The 22,813-nt window shown below is 43.5% G+C and overlaps 1 protein-coding gene across 5 annotated transcripts in view; it reads right to left on the bottom strand.

Moving 5' to 3' along the window:
* Window positions 1–22,589, bottom strand: part of ERAP1 (endoplasmic reticulum aminopeptidase 1) — a 37,184-nt gene extending 14,595 nt beyond the window's left edge. The window contains exons 1-11 of one of the 5 annotated variants that reach the window (XM_045571773.1): window positions 22,429–22,584; window positions 16,535–17,075; window positions 13,749–13,887; window positions 10,002–10,136; window positions 6,255–6,375; window positions 5,331–5,485; window positions 4,876–4,989; window positions 3,583–3,714; window positions 1,737–1,868; window positions 1,479–1,550; window positions 76–230 (exon numbers count right to left, since the gene is read on the bottom strand). In XM_045571773.1, coding sequence (XP_045427729.1) covers window positions 76–230; window positions 1,479–1,550; window positions 1,737–1,868; window positions 3,583–3,714; window positions 4,876–4,989; window positions 5,331–5,485; window positions 6,255–6,375; window positions 10,002–10,136; window positions 13,749–13,887; window positions 16,535–17,061 — 1,682 coding nt within the window. In that variant the 5' untranslated portion in view covers window positions 17,062–17,075; window positions 22,429–22,584. Of the gene's footprint in view, window positions 1–75; window positions 231–1,478; window positions 1,551–1,736; window positions 1,869–3,582; window positions 3,715–4,875; window positions 4,990–5,330; window positions 5,486–6,254; window positions 6,376–10,001; window positions 10,137–13,748; window positions 13,888–16,534; window positions 17,081–22,428 lie in introns of all 5 variants that reach the window. The other 4 variants (XM_036410589.2, XM_036410590.2, XM_036410591.2 and 1 more) reach the window with 4 other exon arrangements.
* Window positions 22,590–22,813: the final 224 nt, after the last annotated feature.

The following is a 22,813-nucleotide window of genomic DNA, read 5'->3' on the forward strand; positions in this document are numbered from 1 at the left end:
TTCAAAAATAAGGTTTTATCCTGGAAGGCAGATGTTACCGAAGCAACCAAATGAGTTTTCCTCAGGGCCCCTTACCCAGATTCCGGGCTGCCCTCAGAGCCTTTCATGTAGTGCTCTTGCTTCAGGTGGACATTCCTCCCCTTCATGGTGACGGTGATCAGGGGAAAGCCCTTCTGCAGCGTCCAGGTGTTCATCATGGTTTTCACATCAAGGCCTTCCTGTTGCCAGTGCTGGTTTATACAGAAACACACAGACGCGTGACCCACTTAGACCCAACTAAGAAAAGGCAGAGCCGAGCTTTTGCTCACAGACGGGGCTGCTGTCAGGGGCCACCTCCCCTGTGAAGCTCCTTCTCATCCCTCCTTTGCTCCCAGCCCCTGCCCTGCTCCCATCCCCGCTGTCTCCAACCACAGCACGTGGTCCATGAAAGCACTGACAGTTACTTCTCGTTCTCTTTCTGTAAACATGTGTGTCTTGAGAACCGGTACCATATCTGGTTCTACTGGGCATACCTTGGGCGTGGCACTGGGCACAAAGTAGGCAAGTGCACGCATGAATGAATGGAAGCAGAGAAGGGAAAGTGGCCAACGCCCAAAGCGGTAACACCCAGATGGCCCACACTCCACAGCAGTCATGAGCTCACAAGAGGATATTTTCTTTGATACTAAGAAAAGCTTTTAGGAAATATTTAAAAGTTAGTAAAAGGATAAAACAGGCTATAGAACTAACCTACAAACTTCTGGAGAAAGCTGCCTCTAAAAACAAACAAGCCAAGAACATAAAAATATGATGGATGGAATTCTGTTAAAAATCTCCAGACTAACCCATAGCTGCCTAGGAAAATAGTCCATAAGTCCAGATCAGCAGATATGTAGACTGTTCTGTGATTCAGATTTTTTTTTTTAATTCTTTATAGCTTATTGGTTAAAAACACAAGTTGGAACTAAATTCACATCCCAGCCCTGTAATTTACTAACCACATGCCTTTGGATGTCATATTCACATCTGTAAAAATAGAGATAATGGTGCCCCGCTCACGGGCTGACTATGAAGAGGAAAGGCGATAATGCACATAAGCGCATAGCACGTGTCTGATGCGGAGTAAGTGCTCAGGAATGCTCGCTGCCATCATGTTTCCTTCCAGATGAGGAGCTCTGGAAATGATCGACACAGCCTGACTGATAAAGCCCTAACTCTCACAGAAACCTGTCAGAAATCCACTGCCTTACCGAGAGCGAAGCTGAAGAAATTAGTATCGGTGAGACGCGTTACCAAAGGAGGCTGTGCGACTCCCTGGTGTAGATAACGTTTTAAAAATGGTAAAAGGCTGTCAGTCTGGTATGGTTTAAACGCAGTCTTATCAAGAGCGAGGGTGATAGAATCTAGGGCCTCAGAGAATTTGGCACAGAGCCAACCTTCAAAGGCTGTGGTGGGAAAGAATGCGAGGAGGGGCACCGTGAACAGATGTAAAAACTTACTGAGGATGAAGATGAAGGTTGACCCCGAGAGCAAAAGCCCTCCATCCTTTGTGAGCCGTCTGTAGGGCAAATCTAAAAACCGAAAATATACACGTCACTCTCAGGCAGGCCTGTAGAAAACCTTCATGATTCTTCTCAGAGGGATTAATATGATTGAAAAACAAAACAAAACAACAAAACCATAACAACAACAAAAATACCCAAAATGATAATAAACCTGTCAATCCCAAATGCAGAGATACACAGAAACATACTCACGCTTGCCATACTGTTCCACAGGTCCTCGTTTTTTGTGTTTTTATAACTATACGTCTGGAGATAATGTACAATACCACGTTTAAATGTATCGGCACTAATATAATCTCTAAGCATATTCAGAATACAAGATCCCTGAAAAAAACACACACAAAAAAACACAGTATAAATAAATGTTAACTATACTTCCTCAATCTAATCCACCATCACACTTTATTTTGGAATAATTTTTCTAAAAGTGTCCCTTTCTGGAAGAATTTCCTAGGTCCCTTTAAGGTAGAGGTAGTCTCCCTCTCCCTTTGGCTCTAGGAAAAGTTGGAGGTCACAAAATAGGCAAAGCCTGGATCCCTGAATATCTACATGAAGTGTATATCCCTGCCTACAGGACTGGTACTTATTTTCTTGATATACTATAGGCCCAGTGCATGAAATTCGTGCACAGGTAGGGTCCCTGGGCCTGGCTGGCAATCAGGGCTGGTTGGAGCCCTTCTTCCCCAAGCTGCCAGCTGTCGGATACTGGCTGGGACCCTCCTTCATTCTGTGCCACCCCCTGGTGGTCAGCGCACATCTTAGCAAACAGTCAAACTCCTAGGGACCCGGTTTTCCCAACACCATTTATTAAAGAGACTGTCCTTTTCCAAAGGTATATTCTTGGCTCCTTTACAGTAAATTGACCACTTATGTGTACTTTATTTCTGGACTTTCTATTCAGTTCTATTGATCTATGTGTTTATTTATACCTGTTTTTGTGTTGTTTTTATCTCCCCTGCACTATTACAAAAACATCCAAGCAAGAAATACTTTTTTGTTTGCAACAAACAAAACACCAGCCAAGCACAATGATAAACGACACATTTTCCACCTTAGTGAGAAGACAAAAGAAATGGTGACACTGGAAAGGAAAATGGAAAAGCAGAAATCTGACCTCATAAAGAAGCCATCACTTAGCTGCAGCCTATGTTGCCAAGGGAAAAAAAAACAGGCCCCATGTGACCAGAAGCCTCCCCTACTCCCCCAAGAGAAGCCATAAATCTGGAGTTTTATGTAAAATCTCCCAATTATTGAATGTTGGAAACTATTTCCAATTCTGTTATTAAACATGTTGTGTTGGACAATAATTTGCAGTTCAACAATGTACACCATTCCTAAAGGCATCGAATGTTAGGCTACACAAGGGCAAGAATTTTTGCCTGGAACAAAGACAATGCTTAATTGAGACCTATTTGTTGAATCTACGTATATAAAAGCCTAAGCGACTATTTGACCATTCGACTGATAGCTATGACATGTTCTGACCACCAGGGGGCAGAAGCTCCGACCGATAGGTTAGCTTACTGCTGGGGTCCGGCCAACAGGGACTGGACAAGAGGAGCTGGACACACCCTGGAACCCTCCTGCGGACCCTCCCCATCCCTGATCATGCGCCAGTGGTGTCCCTTGGCCTGACCTGTACCCTCACACAATCTGGGACCCCTTGGGGGATGTCAGAGAGCTGGTTTTGGCCTGATCCCCACAAGCCAGGCCAAGGGACCCCACCAGTACACGAATCCATGCACTGGGCCTCTAGCAATAAATAAAAGGAAGAGTTTTGGTAAGCCATGAATTTTCAACTTACAACAGAGTAAATAAAGTATTTACCAAAAAGTAACCTTTAGGATTATGAGACAAATTGCAAGTTAGACTTAAACGGGTGAACTCCAGCCAGCTCAGTTCAGAACAGAAGGCAGTCAATCCAGATTGCTCCTTATGAAAGAACAGTCACCCCACAACCCTAGCTATAACCTCTCCACCCCAGTATTTATAAATTTTAGTATTCAAACTGCCTAAGTCCATTATAGTCCATTTTTACCTTATCATAAGAAACCTCATCAAACATCTCCCGAATCTGAGCGGGATTCTCCACGGGTGTGGACACAGGGTGTGAGGAATTCAATGCGTCTACCTCCATTGCATCAAAACACTTGCCAAGAAAATAATCTTCCTAATGAGACAGAATACAGACACATCAGTTATGATTTACATGTAGATGAAAAGTATAAAGGGAGGATAGCTTGATCTGGGGCAACAGATTTATACTTCAAATTTTTGGTCCAATATAATCTGTATTTCTAGAATTTACAAAATAAAATAGAACTACTATCTTCTAAAGAGCATCTAAGAAACAATGATTTTAGGTAAACATTTTACATTTCCCTCATCTTAAATATTTACTTATCACTTTAGAATAAAGAAAAGTTCATATTAACTTAAAAACAAACCATTATGCCTTTAGTAAAAAACAAACAACAAAATAAAACAAAACAAGAAACTAAAACGTATAATAATTTCAAAATTTCCAATCAGCCTATATTATTTTAAAGCAAAGAAATTTAGCTTTAAACGCATGTAGCAAAAGAAAAATGGAAGAGGACAAATTCCAACTATAACTTGATTATTAAGGCCTATTAACCAATAGAATAATATGCCTACCTAATCATTTTTAAAGATTATGTGGAAACACAAACATTTATGATCTATTATAGTGTAGTAATTATAACTATGTATATAAGGAGATGAATATGAACCATTGAAATCATTATACAATAGAAGAATAAATAATTTTTTTACATAAAGTTTACATAGTTTTTTAAAAGTTTTACTGCATGTGATTTTCTCAAGTTAAACACATGTCTTTTAAAATAATATATAGAGGTTCCAAAGCAATAAATCTGTGACCTACTAATCTAGGTTCACATATAATCAAGTATGCAGTTACCTTAAACAATTTATTTGATTTGGCAAGTAGAATTCTACTGAAATAGCAATCTGTAGCTAATACTTCAGTGAGAAAACTGATGGTTGGAGAAATTATACAGAACTGATAGGCTTTCATTATTTCTAGTTCTCTGATATTAGAGGAGGACAAAATTTAGTATAATTTTTACAACCATCCTAGGTTCATAATTTATTTGGAAATAAGCATTTGTGATATATATCTTCAAAGTTCACAAGCATTTTGGGAACATGAATCTATATAAACTCCCAAAGAAGCTATTAACCTATGAATTCTGTCATCAAAGCTCAGTAAATATTTTCCGGAAACACTGAACAAAACAACAGATTAACCTAAAATGTAAAAAAATAATAAGTAAATGCTTCTTACAACTTTCAGTTCTGGATGAGTCACACTGACAGACACAAACTCCATAAACTTGGCAAATCCCTCATTGAGCCATAGATCATTCCACCATTCCATAGTGACCAGGTTCCCAAACCACTGGAAGGAAAACATTCCCCAGATTATTCACACATTTCTATGGAGACTGGTTTATCTACACAGCCATAAATATAAAGCCTTAAAAGGAAATATATTTTACATGTGTAATGTCCGTTAGATGGATGTTAACGTAGTCATAGAACTCATATTTTATCAAAAGAAAAACATCTTAATGTGCATTATAAAACATGCTATCTAATGCTTTAAAGAAATCACTTTTCTTACAGGAAAAAAAAAGGCAAAGTAGACATTGTCCCTGCACGATACGAACAGCCTCATATGTCCTGTGAAGCAATTTAGACAGTCTCCACTGTGTAAAAAGTGTGAGTGGGCTTCCGTACCTGGTGGGCGAGCTCATGGGACACGGTCATTGTGATGCCAAGCTTGCTTGATGCAGAAGCCTTTTCCACATCAAACAAGAGAGAAGATTCCCGATATGTTGTCAGTCCCCAGTTTTCCATAGCACCAGACTGAAAGTCAGGAATAGCAGCAAGATCTTGGGGTGGAAGCAATAAAAATATACTTAAAAGCTACACAATTACCAAACACCCTACCTTTCAGAATAGGTGAATATAGTAATCAAAAGAAAGGCTAAGCTGCCCGTGTGGACTCATGGGAGTTCTAGACTGGAAGCAGCTTTCACAGTGGAGGAAAGGCGCCTGGTGACTCATTCAGAGTCACTGAGCTACCCTGTGAGAAAGTCAGACTCGGGTCTCAGGCCTCCTGACTCCATTTCTAACTCTCTGACAAGGAGTTTAGGATTGAATAATGTTAACAACTGACTCAATAATCCACTCTACTTTGAATTCCCAAGACCTCCATACACCTAAAAACCTCAAACACAAAATAATTTTAAGGGGTCTTATAAGAAAATGCTAATTTTCTTCCACTGTGTAAATTCATTCATTCATTCAAAAATTATTCATTTTAGCATCTTATGCAAGTGTGTGGGAATAATGGGAAAAGTGCGGCATTTGCATTTTGCTGTCTGCCCACAGACAATGTTGAGTTTCTCTTTGAAGTCCCAAGGCAAAATTATTTCCATGCCATGTGCCTCAGGGACTGTATCAAGACCTGCTTTTACTATTACTAGTTTACTGAACAGATCAGGGGTGAGGAGGATCAACCCTACGGTTGACACCTGCCAGGGTTTTAAAGACTTGAGGGACTGGTGCAATAACCACGGGGATGCTAATTAGGGGGATATAATCGATGGCTGGGTTCAATAAATGCCACAATGTGTAATATCTGTGCCAAATCTCTACCTTGTTTGGGTAAGGGATACGGAATGCTAAAATAATCCTCATAAAATTCCAGAAGAGTCACTGCAGCATCCAGTGCATAGTCTGCCTGATTGATCTTGTCTGGCACGGCATACACGGACACCTGAAGAGAAAGGCATACGGACTTTACTCAAACGCCATCATGGCTGCTCTCCACAACTGCCTGTTTACCAGCTTCATATTGAGAACAGGGTTGCCAATATCAAAGAAGGCAACTGGAAGTTCTATTTCTTGTATTGATGCTGACTGTTCCTGATCTACTCCCCTTCGGAAATCAGCTACAAATGCTGGATAACATACCGTATTTCCGGCGTATAAGACGACTTTTGAAACAAAAAAAAAGTCAACCAAAAATCGGGGGCAAAAGACCAAAATTGCACAAAAATTACCTGCAGATCTTGACGGCAAAGTAAGTCTTTTCTTTGAAGTGGGGGGTAGTCTTATACAGCGAATAAAGGCTTAAACCTATGTTTTAACTGTAAAATTAGGGGGTCATCTTATACACCGGAAAATACGGTACACAAGAAGGTCTCTTTAAGTGTTTTCATTCAACAGTGATAAAGACAACTTAGAGGCCAGAAGTGAAGTGACAGGAAGAGCCTCAGAAATCAGAACAATGCTGCCAGCTTTTGCCCTATACACTAGCTCAATACAGAGCTTTTGTTTTCGCGGTATTGAAAGACTCAGGGGATAGGAGACAAAGTTCAAAGCCTGTTTAAGATGGTCAGAATAACAGGAAACGCACCTGAACAAAAAGACATGCCCTTACTGCAGTGATGAGAATCACCTGGTGGAGTTGTTAAAACACAGATTCCTGAATCCCAACTAAGAAGTGCTAAACTAGAATTTTTGGGAACATATAGGTAAAATTGTATACTTAACTAGTGCTCTAAGACAGATTTTATATACAGAGCATTAAGTTAGGTATGCAATTTTACCTATATGTTCTCAAAAATTCTAGTTTAGCACTTCTTAGTTGGGATTCAGGAATCTGTGTTTTAACAACTCCACCAGGTGAGTCTCATCATGAGAGAAGGTTGGGAAACACTGCCTTACTGTAAGCCAGTGTTTCCTAAAGTGTGGTACGCGTACCCCCAGGGGTACGGGAAGAGTTTGGTGGGGGTACGTGTTGCACCGGAGTTTGGTGGGGATATGCACTGCACCGTGCTTAGCTGTGCCTAATTCCACGTTCTCATGAGTACGAGGGGTACTCAGCGTTACGAAAATTATAGAAGGGTCAAAAGTTTGGGAAACACTGCTGTAAGCAAACCAGAAATAACCACCCTCTTCCTCAAACGAGTGCATTGAAAAAAGGTGGTTTTCAATCTTTGCTACTATATGGAGAATCTGAACCAAAAGCTAACCTTCATGCTGTTTAACAGTTACGATTCACAATAAGCAGATGGTCCAAAAACCCAAAGCCAGTAATTCAATTTAAAGTGCCGTCCAAAGTTCTTCCAGTCACCCGACAAGAGCAAACCCAAATTCTCTCTGGAAGAATCCACCTCTGACACAGGTCATACAAGCTCACAAACATAATCCACAATATATACAAGGAACAAGACACCATGAGCAAGAGACAGCAAAAACCATAAACCACAGAACCGGATACACAAAGACTCTACCCATGACAATTACTACACAGAGAGTATAAACCATGTGTTTAATGCGTTTAAAGAAATACAAGGACTAAAAATATTAGTATGTAAAAGGGATTCTGGGACCCAGTTCCATTGTGGAGGGGTGTGGGGAGTTGCAGGAGGGTTTACGGGAGTTTCCCCCACATTACCAAGCAATTCTCCAAAACCAGCTGGGTGTCCTACAATGTAATTCAATTCTAACACTAGAGATAGCATCCGATTCACAGTTTAAGGGCTCAGCCCTCCATGACTGCCCCCAACTCTCACCTCAGATGCCAGTCCAAAGTCCAGGTTGTGAGCTCCGCCTCTGACTAGCGGATATGAATTGGAGGTTTCAACATCCACTCCTTGGGCTTGCCTAATTTGCTAGAGCGGTTCACAAACCAGAAGTTGACTTACTAGATTCCTGGCTCACTGTAGAAGGATATAACCCAGGAACAGTCACATAGACAAGGTGGGTAAGGCCAAGGTACAGGAGAAGGGTACTGAGTTCAGTGCCCCCTCCTAGCACACTGCCCTCCCAGCACATCCAACCTGGAAGCTCTCTGACCTCGTCGGGTGGTTTTGGGTGGAGGCTCAGACTCAGGCAGGGCTGATTAAATCATCCTCTGTTGGAGCTGGAACTCAATCTCCAGCAAGGTCAGGGGAGGGGATTGCAGTTCCAACCCTCCAATCACCTGGTGGATTCCTGGCAGCCAGCCCCCAACCTAGGGGCTTTCCAAAGGTCACCTCATTAGCAAAACAAGAAACACCTTTATCACTCCCTTAGCTTAGGAAACACAAAGGTTTTCGCAGTTCATTGCCAGAATCAGGAGGAAGATGAATTTCTTAGTATAAACCACAGTATCACAGTAGGGAAGAGACCTTATAAAAAGATTCACAAATAATTCACAAAAGAGGGCAAATCAATGAGTGGGTGTTTTTGTTGATAGATTCCCTGCTGAACTGAATTGCTCCCTACATCCAAGTCTCAGCATCACCTGCAAGTTCCCGGGGTAAGTGGCGGTTTTTTCACAAGGAGAAGCCCTTACGGGAACAAAAGGCAATTTAATTAACAGAGAAACCCTAACTACCCAGGCCTCAGTGAAAACCAGTGCAAATAAGTGAGCTACCCTGTTCCCCCGAAAATAAGACAGTGTCTTATATTAATTTTTTCTCCCAAAGTTGTGCTAGGTCTTATTTTCAGGGGATGTCTTATCTTTCCATGCGCTAGGTCTTATTTTCGGAGGATGTCTTATTTTCGGGGAAACACGGTATCTCGAAATCGTGTCCTGCAGCTCCTTGCCGAAAAACGCATTTGCACTCAGTGTCACAGAAAAGTTGTATGGATTGTTCACTTCCCAATGGTACTCCAGACAAGGAGCGAGTGCTCCTTGAAATGATAACTTTTTTCTTCAGTGTTTCAATATTCCTTAGCCCAGTGGGTCGGCAAACTCATTAGTCAACAGAGCCAAAAATCAACAGTACAACGATTGAAAGTTCTTTTGAGAGACAGATTTTTTAAACTTAAACTTCTTCTAACACCACTTCTTCAAAATAGACTCGCCCAGGCTGTGGTATTTTATGGAAGAGCCACACTCAAGGTGCCAAAGAGCGGCTGGTGAGCCGCAGTTTGATGACCAGGGCCCTAGCCCAAGGGCCCTCCCCAGAGCCATTAAAGACTCCAAGCCTACTGCTCTATCTTCCTTCCTTCCAGAAGTCACCTGCTCAGATAGCCAGTGGCATTCATTTCCAAACTGCAGAAAGTTATAGCCAGAAGCCAACTTAGAAACCACTGCAGGGTCATGTCCAACTAACACACTTTAAAGACATATAAACCAGGTCCCAAAGGGAGGGAGGTGGACCGAGGTTAGAGAGCCAGGTAGTGGTGGAGCCGGAACCAAGACACACGCCAGGCCAAGCTTCTCTACATGTTTTTTGTGATTAGAACCTCACTGCAAATATGAGCATCTGTGACAGGAGGATCACCAACCCTGGTTTGCCCCTGACTGAGGGGTTCCCAGGATGTGGGTTTCCAGATATAAAACCAGGACAGTCCCAGGCAGACCCAGGACTAGCTGGTCACCCCATGTGATGATCACAGGTTCACCTTGACTCCGCTCTTGGTCATCTTGCTGACAGACTTAAAGTCCGAAATAATGAAGGCCACGAGGTAGGTGCTCATCTTGACAGTGACATCAAAATGGTCTTCTATGAGTCCTTCAGCAATAGGCTCCGACTTAACCTAAAACCAGAATAACTTACATCAGCAAATAATCCAATTTTGTAATTTTCTACCAGACATACCACTAAAAGTATATGGCATGGCATTTGTATAATTAATGTCTTTTTCCAATATTCTATTCTAGTTTAGATATCGATGAAACCAAAATGTGGGTTTTTTTTAGTCCAAGTTCATGGTCTCGTGAAATTGAAAAATGAAGTCATGGGCAAAAATGGTTATTGGAACTGAAGTTGATTGAGAACAGCCAGTCCAGGAAAAGGTACAGCTGGGGTTCCAGGAGCAGACCAGCATCCAGAGCTTCCCTTCCATGCTGCAGTCCAGAGTAGTTCAGCATTCAAGAGAATTAAAGTCTATTAGTCCACATGTGGAGGCCCACATGGCTCATGGCTGTAAGCCACATAGGCAACAGGATGTGTGCTCCCCTCCCAAACCACTCTCCCACCCCATCACTTTCCCCCACCCCCCACCACAGGAACGAACATCAGGAACCCATTGCCTGCTGGGTAAAAGGAAGAGGGTGAGAGGAAACTCATGCTTTTGAATTTAGGGGGTGGGTACAGCCTCACTAGCACCTGATTATTGTTTTTTTTGTTTTGTTTTGTTTTGTTTTGTTTTTTTCAAAGAATTCTGCCTTAATAACATTCTTGGGGTTGGTTATATGCCTCAGTCTTAGGACTGGTTATCTGTAAGCTGCCTGTCTTAGCAACAGCCATACATTTCATGCCTCTCATTGGCCCTTCCTTCCCCGCCCAGTTGGGGTACCTTCCTAACTCCACCCAGATGGGTTCCCCTCTCTACCTAGCTTCCTTTTGTCTCCTCATTAAGGCCAAACCATTCTATTCAATTTCTTCTTTATTGAGGTATCATTTATATACCATAGCATTCACAATTTTAAAGTATAAAATTCAGTGGGTTTTCAAAATTATATCCAGCATAGTGCAACGATCACCACGTAATTTCTTAAAAATAACCCAGTTGACCACAAACTGACTTCATATTTGATGCATGAGGATTGAAGATATGGATGGGACAAAGCAAAACTGAGATTTCTGGGTTTGCCAAGGCACAGTCCTCTTGTCCTTAAATACCGGTATGAGACTTATCTAGAAGTGTAATGCTTAATTTATTTTCTACACTGGTCAAGTATGTAATGATTACACAGCCTACAAAGAGCTTCTAAGTAACCCATGCCTGGGCCTGCCCTGCAAACCTCCTCCAAACTGATTTGCTTCATTGGAATCAGCCTTTTAGTGCACTCAGAAGGCAGCCTAGCAGAGCGGGGTACAGCGAGGAAGGTACAGCCTAAGATGTCTGCCCCACAAAGAAGGAAGGCTAGTACCTCAGCCAACAGAAAGCACTGGGCCAGGATTTGGAGAAAGGACCCTCCAAACTAGCCTGGAGCAAACCATCGTTAACATATGCATTTTCCTTTAATCTCATTTCCACCCAATTTCTGGGCTCAGGTCCTTCTTAATATCCACCAGCTGGTCACCCTCTGGTCATTCAAACCCTGATGCTTATAGCCAACCTAGGTTTATACTTGAAGGACCCAAAATTACCTTTTCTTTTTAAAATGCCTTTACCAACTCCTCACCAAAATTTCCATTCCTGATGTGCTAATTATTAGAAAAGTAAGCTAAATAAACTAATAAACGTGGTTAACTATTTGCTTTTCTAGCCTCCAAAAAAGATCCTTTGAGTTTCCATTGTCTTTCCCCCCAACTCCAGTCTGCAGCCTGATTCAGGCCACTCCTACTTGGCTTTCCTGTCCAAAGGGCAATATTACATTAGAGAGTTTCCTATCCTCAACAAGTGGGTCCTGGATGTTCTTGGATTTAGACTCTAGCATCTTCGCAAAGCCCTGGGGTGCTCCTGGCCTTTCCCCTGCAAACCTACGAATTTCTCCACCAACCTGTGTAATCTGTCTCTCCTGGTTCCTTTATCCTCTTAAATCTGTAATTCTCTAATTAGTGAACTCACTCCCATCCCTGGGAGCAATACCATCATATTGGGGAAGGGAACTATGAAAAAGCATGGTCTCTATCTCAAATTTATATTAGAAAAATGACAAATTTTTTCTTATCTTTTCATATATTTATATGTGGGGAGGGGGAGACAGAAGTTCTTGGCTGGCAGGGATTTTTCAGAAAATGTTTTTCAGAGGGGCAGCCCTCTCTGGGGGCCTGTCAGAACCTTGTTTGAGGAAGGGATCCTTCAGGGTATTCAGAGGGGACCCAGAGTTTTAAAGGTTGAGAAGTACTGTCCCAGAGGTTGGTCTGTGGCACTCTGCGTCCCTTCATGCGAAGAAGTTGCACAGGGATAAGGAGGGTCACCCTTCAGGGCTCCCGACAAGGGGTCCACCCTGAGTCTCATCCACAGTGAGCCTCTCGGGGCAAATGTGTGCTTCAGGAGTTAGCGTGCATCTGTTGTAGAATGACAGCTCAGCTGATGTTTTTTTTCTAAGCTACCAGAATCATAGGACAGGGGCCCTTGCATCCTATTCATTTGGCACAGTCATTTCTTCTGGCCACTTAGAAAAATCAGAGGAAACACTACCATGTGTTTGAAATTTGAAGGATAATGGTTTTTTTAAAGCAATGTTTCCCAAACTTCTCATCATGAGAATCACCTGGTGGAGTTGTTAAACTACAGATTCCTGAATCCCAGCTAAGAAGTGCTAAACTAGAATTTTTTGGAACATATAGTAAGTTAAGTATACAATTTTATCTATATGTTCCCCAAACTTCTAGTTTAGCACTTCTTAGCTGGGATTCAGGAATCTGTAGTTTAACAACTCCACCAGGTGATTCTCATCATGAGAGAAGTTTGGGAAACACTGCTTTAAAGGAAACTGAGCTGCCAAAGCTGGTTTGGCTCAGTGGTAGAGCGTTGGTCTGTGGACTGAAAGGTCCCAGGTTCGATTCCGGGCAAGGGCATGTACATTGGTTGCGGGCACATCCCTGATAGGGGGTGTGCAAGAGGCAGCTGGTCGATGTTTCTCTCTGATCGATGTTTCTAGCTCTCTATCTCTCTCCCTTCCTCTCTGTAAATAAATCAATAAAATATATTTTTAAAAAAATAAAGGAAACTGAGCTACCTATCATTACTAACCTTTAGTGCTGTAATATTCTGAAAAAAAATTACTTTTTCCTTTTTTCTATCGGCCCAATTTTGTGCATATGTTACCAACTACATAGTTAATGTTAATATATAGAAATTATAGAAAATAACTACAGACTAGAAATATGGCCCTATTTGACAAAGCATGCTCTTTAAGATGCCTTTAAAAGGTCATGTGAGAAAACGAAGTGAAAGTGCTTTGTGAAGGACCCGAGTTCGTCAGACTGAATCCCTCCTGAAAGCACAGATGACCTGGAATGTCACTCTTCTTGAAACTTTGCATGTTTTTAGAGACAATTTTTTCTCTGACTACAAAGAAATGTTTGCTTGAAGCAAAAGCATAGGTTAGAAATAAACAAGAAAAGTCAGCCATCTGTCAGGCAATAAAACAAACGAAACGGGGAGCTGAATAATAAGGATTGTTGGGATAACGCGAGTCGCAGTGAACCAGTGGGCTTTCCTGTGAGAAGGCGCAGAGGAGCTGAGGCTCACCAGGGGCATATTGGAGATGGCGAGGTGCCTCGGCTCCCTTCTGATCCTGATGGAAAAACTCGCTTTGAAGGCAGGTTCATCGAAGCAGGGAAAGGCCATTCTGGCTGCAGTAGGTTCAAACTGTGTTGATGCGAGAATCCTAAAATGACAACAAACAATATAAAAACTCAGCATGAAGTACCAGGGACTCTAAAATAGGTGTGTGTGAAGGGTGAGCCTTCACCCAATGTGACTGATGTCCTTATAAAAAGTGGAGATTAGGACATAGTCATGTACAGAGGGAAGAGCATGTGAAGACACAGGAGAAGATAGCCATCTGCAAGCCAAGGAGAGAGACTTCAGAAAAAAGAAAAAAAAAACCTACCCTGTTGACACCTTGATCTCAGACCTCAGGCCTACAAAACTGTAGAAAAATAAACTTCCTTTGTTTAAGACAAATAAAATGAAACCTCTCTATATAAAAGCTAAGTGACAGGTCTATCAGTAGCTATGATGCACACTGACCCCCAGGGAGCAGATGCTCAATGCAGGAGCTGTCCCCTGATGGTCAGTGCACTCCCACAGTGGAGCACTGCTCAGCTGACCAATGGGCGTCAGATGCCTGGCTCATGGCTGGTGAGTGCAGCTGTGGTGGAGGGAGCCTCCCCCATCTGGACTGGACTGTGGCAGCGGTAGGTGCAGCGGGGTTCGGATAAGCTAGAACAGTGTGGCACCTGGCCTGGGCTCAGGCTTGGGCTCCTCCCTGTCTGCCTACTGCTTTGTGCACTACTATATCGCTCGTGGGATGTCAGAGAGCCAGTGTCAGCCCATCCCCATAGCCCAGGACAAGGGCCCCTTCCAGTGCACGAATCCATGCACCAGGCCACTAGTAATAAAAAAAAAAAAGTAAATAATAAAATAAAATAATAAATAAATTAAATAATAAATAAGATAAAATAGGTGTGTGTTTTAATTTCTTTTTTTTTTAAATATATTTTATTGATTTTGTACAGAGAGGAAGGGAGAGAGATAGAGAGTCAGAAACATCGATGAGAGAGAGTCATCGATCAGCTGCCTCTTGCACACCCCCCACTGGGGTTATGCCCGCAACCAAGGTACATGCCCTTGACCGGAATCAAACCCGGGACCTTTCAGTCCCCAAGCCGACGCTCTATCCATTGAGCCAAACCGGTCCCGGCTGTGTTTTAATTTCTAATGTTACCATGAGATAGATGGATTTTATACTACTACTAAAAAATATTTTACAGTATATGACAAAAGCTATCATAAACTAAGGGAAAAGACAAATAAAACCCAGGAAAACTGAAATGTATTTGACAAAGGGTTAAGAGTCTTAACAGATAATGAGCTCTTAAAATGAATAATAGTATACTGAGCAACCAAGTGGAACAGCAGACACAGGTCATAAATAGGCAATTGACAAAAGAAGAACCTACAAATAGTAACTATATCAAGAGCTGCCCAAATTCCTCAATTACCAATGTAATTTAAATTAAAAGGAGATATCTGTTGGCTTCTAGCTCTAAGAAGACTGCAAATACACAAAATTGATTATAGGTGAGGAATATAGCAAGAAAATCAAACATTTGTCGATGCTTTGACTTAACAATTTCAGTTCTAGGTATTTATTCCAAAGAAATAATTTATGAAGATGTTCACTGAAGTGTTGCTGATGTTATAAATTTGGAAACAACCTAATCTCCATGTGGGGATTAGTTAATAAATCAGTGCTCAAACATACATTTTAATACTCACTAAAATGATTCACAGTGATAGCCATGCATATTAAACATCTTCTCAACATATTTTTAAGAAGCCCTTCTAAAACAGAAAACAAAATGTACCTCCCATTTACATAAAGTAATGTATATACATATTCAGAGAGAAGTCTTTAGGATGTTCCCCTAAAATAGAAGTAGTGTTATCTCTAGTGTCACAGAAAAGTAAGTATAATTTACTGACAAATAAAACTTAATTTTAAAATGTAGCATAAAATCTCCCAAAATAAATTACCTCCTTAAAAACAGAACTAAAACAAGGCAGATGAAGATCCCTAAAAACTTTTAACTGAGAGGAAAGTATTTCATCTAATAGACTGGTTTGAATTATGTCTTCCAAAAGGATATATTGACATCTTAATCCCTAATATCTGTGAATGTGATCAAGCTAATATAAGGCTATCAGGTTGGGCCCTAATTCAATATGGCTGGGGTCCTTATAAGAAGAGGGAAATTTGGAGAATGGCCCTATAATAACAGAGGCAGAGACTGGACTGGTGTAGCTACAATCCAAAGAATGGCAAGGACCAATGGTCACCACAAGTGATGAAGAGACAAGGAAGAATTCTACTGACTCAAAGGACAGGCCTGCTGACACCTTGATTTTGAACTTCTAGCCTCCAGAAGTGTGAGAGATTAAATTCTGTTGTTTTAAGACACCTAATTTATGGTATTCCGTTATAGCAGCCCTAGAAAACTAATACATAGGCTAAGATAATTAAAGATGCTTATTACATCCCAGAAATCTAATTAAACAAAATATGTATTCATTCTGATAAAGCTGAAAGCAAGAAAATTGGTTAAAACAGAATGAAAAATTAGATCTAAAAAATAAACAAACACAAAGAAAACAAACTATTGCCATTTTTATCTCTACAAAGAAGTAAAAACCAAACACCAAAGAAATAATTCAACATTTAAGGGAATTTTAAAAGGTAATCCATTTGAAATAACAAATGTAGTGTGGGCAGCACTTGAAGCTTTAAAAAAATAATAGAAAAAAAATACCTCACTTCCCCTTCCTTGGTTCTGTAGGTGCTTTTATAAAATCCGTGGAAGCTCTCAGAAAGATTGCCAGCATAATCAAGGACAACTGTGTATGGGAGCCCAACCTCCAGAGGTGTGGGAGCCAGAAGTGCGATTTGCTCACGAGGTGGGTATTCCAGGACTCGCAGCGGTTCTTCAGAGGGCATGTCTCCAGCTCCCTTCCTGAGGGTGGCTTTCAGAATCTGCAGGTGCTGACTATGCAGGATGATGGCGCTGGTGGGCTGGCTGGCTGTGATGCTGATTGCCGAGGTCCCCTCGAAGGTCAGCGTGGTGAGATTGGCATGGATCAGGAGATCATAGTGAACTGGGATGATGTGCTCAGGAAGTCTCATCTTATCCCAAGGAAACAGGGTCCCATCACTCGTTTTTGGAGGCATAGTGCCACTACTCTGACACCAGGAAGGAGTTGGCACAATTAAGAGGATCAGCAGTGAGGAAGGTAGAAATGACATGGTTCTAAGTGACCATTTGCTGGACAGAGATACCATCTTCTTTGTTCAATCTACCCTTAAAACAAACAACAACAACAAAAGTCACTAAAATATTATCAAGACAGCATGATTTCAGAATGTATCCACCTAGCATGGGCAAATGCAGATATAAACTTTCAACACAAGTATTTGGTCTTTTTCCTAAAAGTAAAAATACCTTCCCGATGTTATTGCTTTATAGAAGTAAAAAGCTTATGGTTAGCAACAATCATTAACACCCACTCAAAGGCATCAACTGGTTTTCAAAGTTTAAATTATTTTTATCAGTAGGTTCTTGGTTGAAAGCAACAGAGCAAGCTCTGGCTGAGGATCCTGAATAGCTCACTAAATAGGTTGCAGAGTTGCCAGGACTTTTGGGAAACCAGACCCTCATGATGAGCAAAGATGAATCACCAGGACTTCATCAGAGAAGCATCAGATCAGAGAACCATTCTCCCCTCCCCCCTCTCCCCCACACACACACATTGGGGCTTAGAGGAAGCCAGCCGCCTTACTGCCCTGGAGATCAGATGCCTGGCACAGCTACAGGCACCACTACAAAGAGGTCTCCACTGCTCCTGCAACTGTGCTTTGCTTGTTTCAGCTTCAAGGTCCCTACCTTCAACTACGACTGCCTGTCAGGGCAGAGGTGAGGTATCCACACTACCAGGCAGGGAGGTAGAGAAAGCAGAATCAGGACTTTGCAGCATCTGCAGTGGAGACTGGCCTTACTTCCCACAAAGCTTACAATGCAGAGACTTTTTAAAGCTAGAAAGCACAGGAAGCAGATGTACAATAGATTCTGAACAGCAAGGGGGCACAAGGCAAGTATCCATAACAGGATCCTTCAGTAACACTGGTATCTTGTCAAATGATTGTGCCAAAAGTTAATTTAATATATATTTAGCCAAGAATTACTGAAACAGTTTATGGTGATTTTCACCATAATGTGTGACAAACCCACCAGTCACCCGGATTCTCTTTTACAAACAACCCAACACATAAGTGTTGAAAGCCTGCCACATAGAAGGCCATGTGCTGAACACTGTGTGGAATATAACAACACACGGGACACAAATCCCACAGTCAAGGACTTTAGAACCTGCGAGGGCAGGAAACATTCACACACAAATAATGAAACACAGCGGAAAGTGTGGAGTGCTGTGAGAGCAATAAAAGAGGGCGCCCAGAAGAATGGAATGATGTTTCTAAAGAAAGAGAGTGACTTAGCTACAGTGACTCTGGGATGCCCCCCATGTAAGACCAACCTCTGAGTATGGTCTGAAAGATTCCGTCGGATCTGGAAATGAAGGGAAGACATTGAAAGCATTCATTGCAGATGGAGCGAGCCAGGGCAGGAGCTAAAGCACAAGGGGAAAGAGAGCTGTTCAGGTAATTGATGTGGACCAAGCGAGCCTCAGAAGAATGTAATGGAGAAGGATTTTTCATACACTAAGAGGAGATTGACTCTGGGATTATGCTCAAAGCATCCTGGGAGTCATACCATCTTTTGCCCTTTATGTTAAGGCTGCAGACCATATTTTTCCCTTTATGTTAAAGCCATAAGACACAAAAAGAATGAATCTTAAGGGAGAACCCAGCATACTTCTGTCTTTGATAGACATATCTCTAATGGGTGTTTGCCAGGAGGGATCTCTGTCAGGTGAGCCCAGGTAATTCCCTCAAACTCCTCTGTCTCCTAGACATTTGGGTCAGATGAGAAGAGTAATGCTGCAATATGGATCCCTGGAAATGATGGTGGTGCATGGGATTCTCCCCCTACATGTCAGTGGTTTTTCAACTCTGGCTGTGTATTAACATCACCATGGAGACTTTTAAAGTAACTGTTGACTAGGTCCCTATCTAAAACAATTAAACTGGAAGCTTTGGTGATGAGGATGAGGCATCAGAATTTTTTTCAAGACTCCCCAGAAATTCTATTGAAGAGACAGGTTGAAAAGCTCCTAGATAATTCTTTTTTTTTTTAAAGTATATTTTATTGATATTTCACAGAGAGGAGGGAGAGAGATAGAGAGCTAGAAACGTCGATGAGAGAGAAGCATCGACCAGCTGCCTCTTGCACACCCCCCACCGGGGATGTGCCCGCAACCAATGTATTGATACATGCCCTTGACCGGAATCGAACCTGGGACCTTTCAGTCCTCAGACCGACGCTCTACCACTGAGCCAAACCGGCTTCAGCGAAAAGCTCCTAGATAATTCTTGCCAAACTCTGGTCTTATCCCTTGAATCCTACATGGGGAGGATAATAGTTTAAGTTAACCACTGATGTGCTCTCTCCCACCCCACTTTCCATCCTGTTCCTTTCCCAAACACACAGCTAAGGGCACCTACCTCCTCTTCCCCATGGAGCAGATCTTCAGGCTAAACAGAAAGAATACCAATGCAGTAGAGACAGCCAACCACGGAGACTTTTCAAAAGGCATCAGCCAGACCCAATTCAAAAGGCATCAGCCAGAAAAGACATGTAAACATGTGGGAAAAACAAGCTTTTTTTTTTTTTTTTTTCCTCTCAGAACCAACTAAAAGATGCCTCCTGTTCCAGAGGATCAGAGCGATTTGGTAAACAACAAAGATTAAATATCAAAATGGTAAAGAGGTCTTCCCCTTACCTCCTCAGGCAGAACCCCAGGGCAGGAGGAGAATAATGGATTTCCCTTCAAGTGAGGACCAGAAGTAAAGGGAGTTATGTGATGCTTCCATTTGAAATTTCTGATGGCAGTAGCTTAGTGGGCGTGGCCAGTGACACAAGGTGGTAGAAGAGGGCACGGAAGGTCCCTGAGTGTTTTCCAACAGCCAAGAGGAAACTTAAAAATTCCAACTGGTTCTGCACTGACAGCAAGGCCCAGGGACTGCTAAAGAGCCTGGCAGGGAGAATTCACTCAGAACATGTGGGGGCCAAAGCAAAGGATCCTTCAGTAACATTGGTATCTTTGTCAAATGAGGATGTGTTCCAAGGAGGATCCAGTGCCAGGAAACCAAAATGGAACATGAAATACAGACAACTTAAAGTCAGACTATATGTCTATATAGACATACAGATATAATTGCGGTATTTTCCGGCATATAAGACGACCCCCTGATTTTTATAGTTAAAACATAGGTTTAGGCCTATATTCGCTGTATAAGACTACCCCCCACTTCCGAGGCAACACCAGTTCTTTTTTTAATAGACCACCTCTCTGACTCTGGCCAATCTGAGCAGGCTTTTTGCTTCAGGTACAGAACATAATTTGCATGCATAAAAAGCCTGCTTGGATTGGCTGAGTTAGAGAGGCGGTCCAAGCAGCCTTGCAGTGATTGGTGTGGGATCGAGTTGGAAAATCCGTTTAAAAGTCGTCTTATACGCCAGAAAATACAGTATAGCTATATTAATCATATGTATACCAGGCTTACAGTCAGAAAAATCTTGGCTTTGAGGCCTTGCTCTGCCACATACTGGATGAACTTGGGCAGGCGATTTAATGCCAGTTCCGTTTTCTTTATGTGTAATATGAGAATAACAGCTGAGATAATCGTGAAGATTAAATGAGTTAAAATATTTTCAACCACTCGTTCCACAAATATTATTGAGGGCCTATTTTGTGTCAGGGTTTTGCTGACCACTAGCAGTGCAAGATTGCACAGGTCTCTCTCTGACCTCAAAGAGTTTACAGTGTGTGAGGGGGCGAAGGCACAGGTGTGTGTGGGCCAACAAGTTGACACAAATACACACACACACACAGTTACCAGCAATGAATACCTATAAAGGAAAAGCACACACATACTGAAAGAATAAAGAATAAACTGGCAGACCAGTTTACATTGGGGCTCTCGTATATTTTTAGCTGAGATTTAAAGGACAAATTCATGTGAGCTGAATCAGTAACAGTACCTAATTGGGAAGTCAGAAAGAGTCCAAGATACCTCAGGAATTTTATTTAGGCTGCCTTTTCCCACTCACACAGTAAGTTGAGGGCAACTAGTTCTGTTCTCTCAGCCTTCCCTTGATCGGGGCGCTACGGAATGTGAAATCGATCACCAAGAGGCAACTGACTTTCTTCCCAAGTCTTCTGCACAAAGACATCACAAGCATAGATAAACTTGTCATCGCGGGTAAATAATTTTAAAATGTTGAATTAATTCTACATTTTTCTTACCAAGCTAAAATATTTTTCTATTTTTCAGGCCCACCAGAAAATATGCTAGGTATCACTTAGGTGACCAGATCGTCCGGGTTTGGGCGGAACAGTCCTGATTTTTAACAATTTGTTCCGTGTCCCTCGGCGTTTAAAAAAAAAAAGTCCCGATTTAATTGGGACTGTTTTAAAACGCCGCGGGACGCGGGACGAATTGTTAAAAATCGGGAACAACTTCAACGCTTTAGGGAACTTCAACTCCTTAGGGAAACAGGCAACTCTGCCAATTGAAGTATTTAAAAAAAAATCCTAGACCACACACGCTGAGTTGAGCTGAGGGCGCACCCGCTGGGTAGAAGGCGTTTCCCCCGCACCTGCCCGCGGGACCCGCGGAGCACGAGGCAGGGCCGCCGGGCGCCCAGTTCGGAACCCCGTAGCCCCCACCGGGAGCTTTATCCGAGCTCAGCCCCCAGGTGGTCATTGCTATAGGAGACGCCTCCAAGGAGGAAGGAGATAGAGTTCCCGAGACAGCTGGAGGGGAGCGGAGGGAGGGCAGCCAGGTTCGATTCCGGTCAAGGGCATGTACCTTGGTTGCGGGCACATCCCCAGTGGGGAGTGTGCGGGAGGCAGCTGATCGGCGTTTCTCTCTCATCGATGTTTCTAACTCTCATGCCTCTCCCTTACTCTCTGTAAAAAAAAAAAATCAATAAAATATAGGGGGGGGGGGGGGGAGAGACGCTGACAAACGCCAATCCCAGCCCCAATCCCAAACCGGCAATCACCCGAAGCCATGTTCGCTTCTCGGGCAGCTACCTACCCGCAAGGTGGCCCGTCCTCCTACCCCCGCACCCACCCACCCCTCCATCTGACCCAGCCTGGAGCCCGGGGGCCGAGGCCTGGCCGACGCCCCGCGAGGCGGGGCACCCGGAGGCTCCTGGTCGCGGAGGCGGCACAGCCCGGAGCACGCGGAGCAAAGCGGGCGCGCCGCCGGCCCTGCGCCCCCGCCTCCCGGGGACCGGGACCCAGCGGGCCCCCGGCCGCCGCCCCAACAGCCTGCCCCGCGGAAATGGCCGGTTCCAGCCCCTGGGCCCTCCTGCCCCGTCCTGGGCCCTCCTGCCCCTGTCCCGGCCCCAGGCCCTCCGGCCTTCCCGGGGCGCAGGCAGGCTCTCTCATAGATACACGGACCGCGCCCTCCTCCAGCCCCGCAGCCCCCCGCCGCGGGGCGCCCCGGGACGGTCCCCTGTACCTGGGGCCCGGGTCCCAGCCGCTCCGCCGCCCGCCGCCGCCTGCTGCACCGGCCCGAGAGCGAAAGTGAAAGTGGAGCCCGGGAGCCGCACGCGGCGCGAGGGGCCCGTGACCCCGAGGCCGGCGGGGGAGCCCGGGCCGCGGCGGGAGCTGGGGAAAGGGCGACCCGGAGCGGGGCTGCGGGAGGAGACGGGCTGTCCCTCGGCGGGAACGCGCGAGTCATGCCTGGGAAGCACTGGGGTTGCCATGGGGGGAGGAGCACCCTTTCTGACTGTAATCGTGCTCTCTGTGTCTCCGGAGGAGTTTGTTTCATTGGGAACACCTGGCGCAGCGGGGTCGGGGCAGAAAGAGCCGGCAGGTGCTCCGGACCACGGAGCTGACCCCTC

The sequence above is a fragment of the Pipistrellus kuhlii genome, unplaced genomic scaffold (genome assembly GCF_014108245.1).
Source record: "Pipistrellus kuhlii isolate mPipKuh1 unplaced genomic scaffold, mPipKuh1.p scaffold_m20_p_4, whole genome shotgun sequence".
Taxonomy (NCBI): domain Eukaryota; kingdom Metazoa; phylum Chordata; class Mammalia; order Chiroptera; family Vespertilionidae; genus Pipistrellus; species Pipistrellus kuhlii.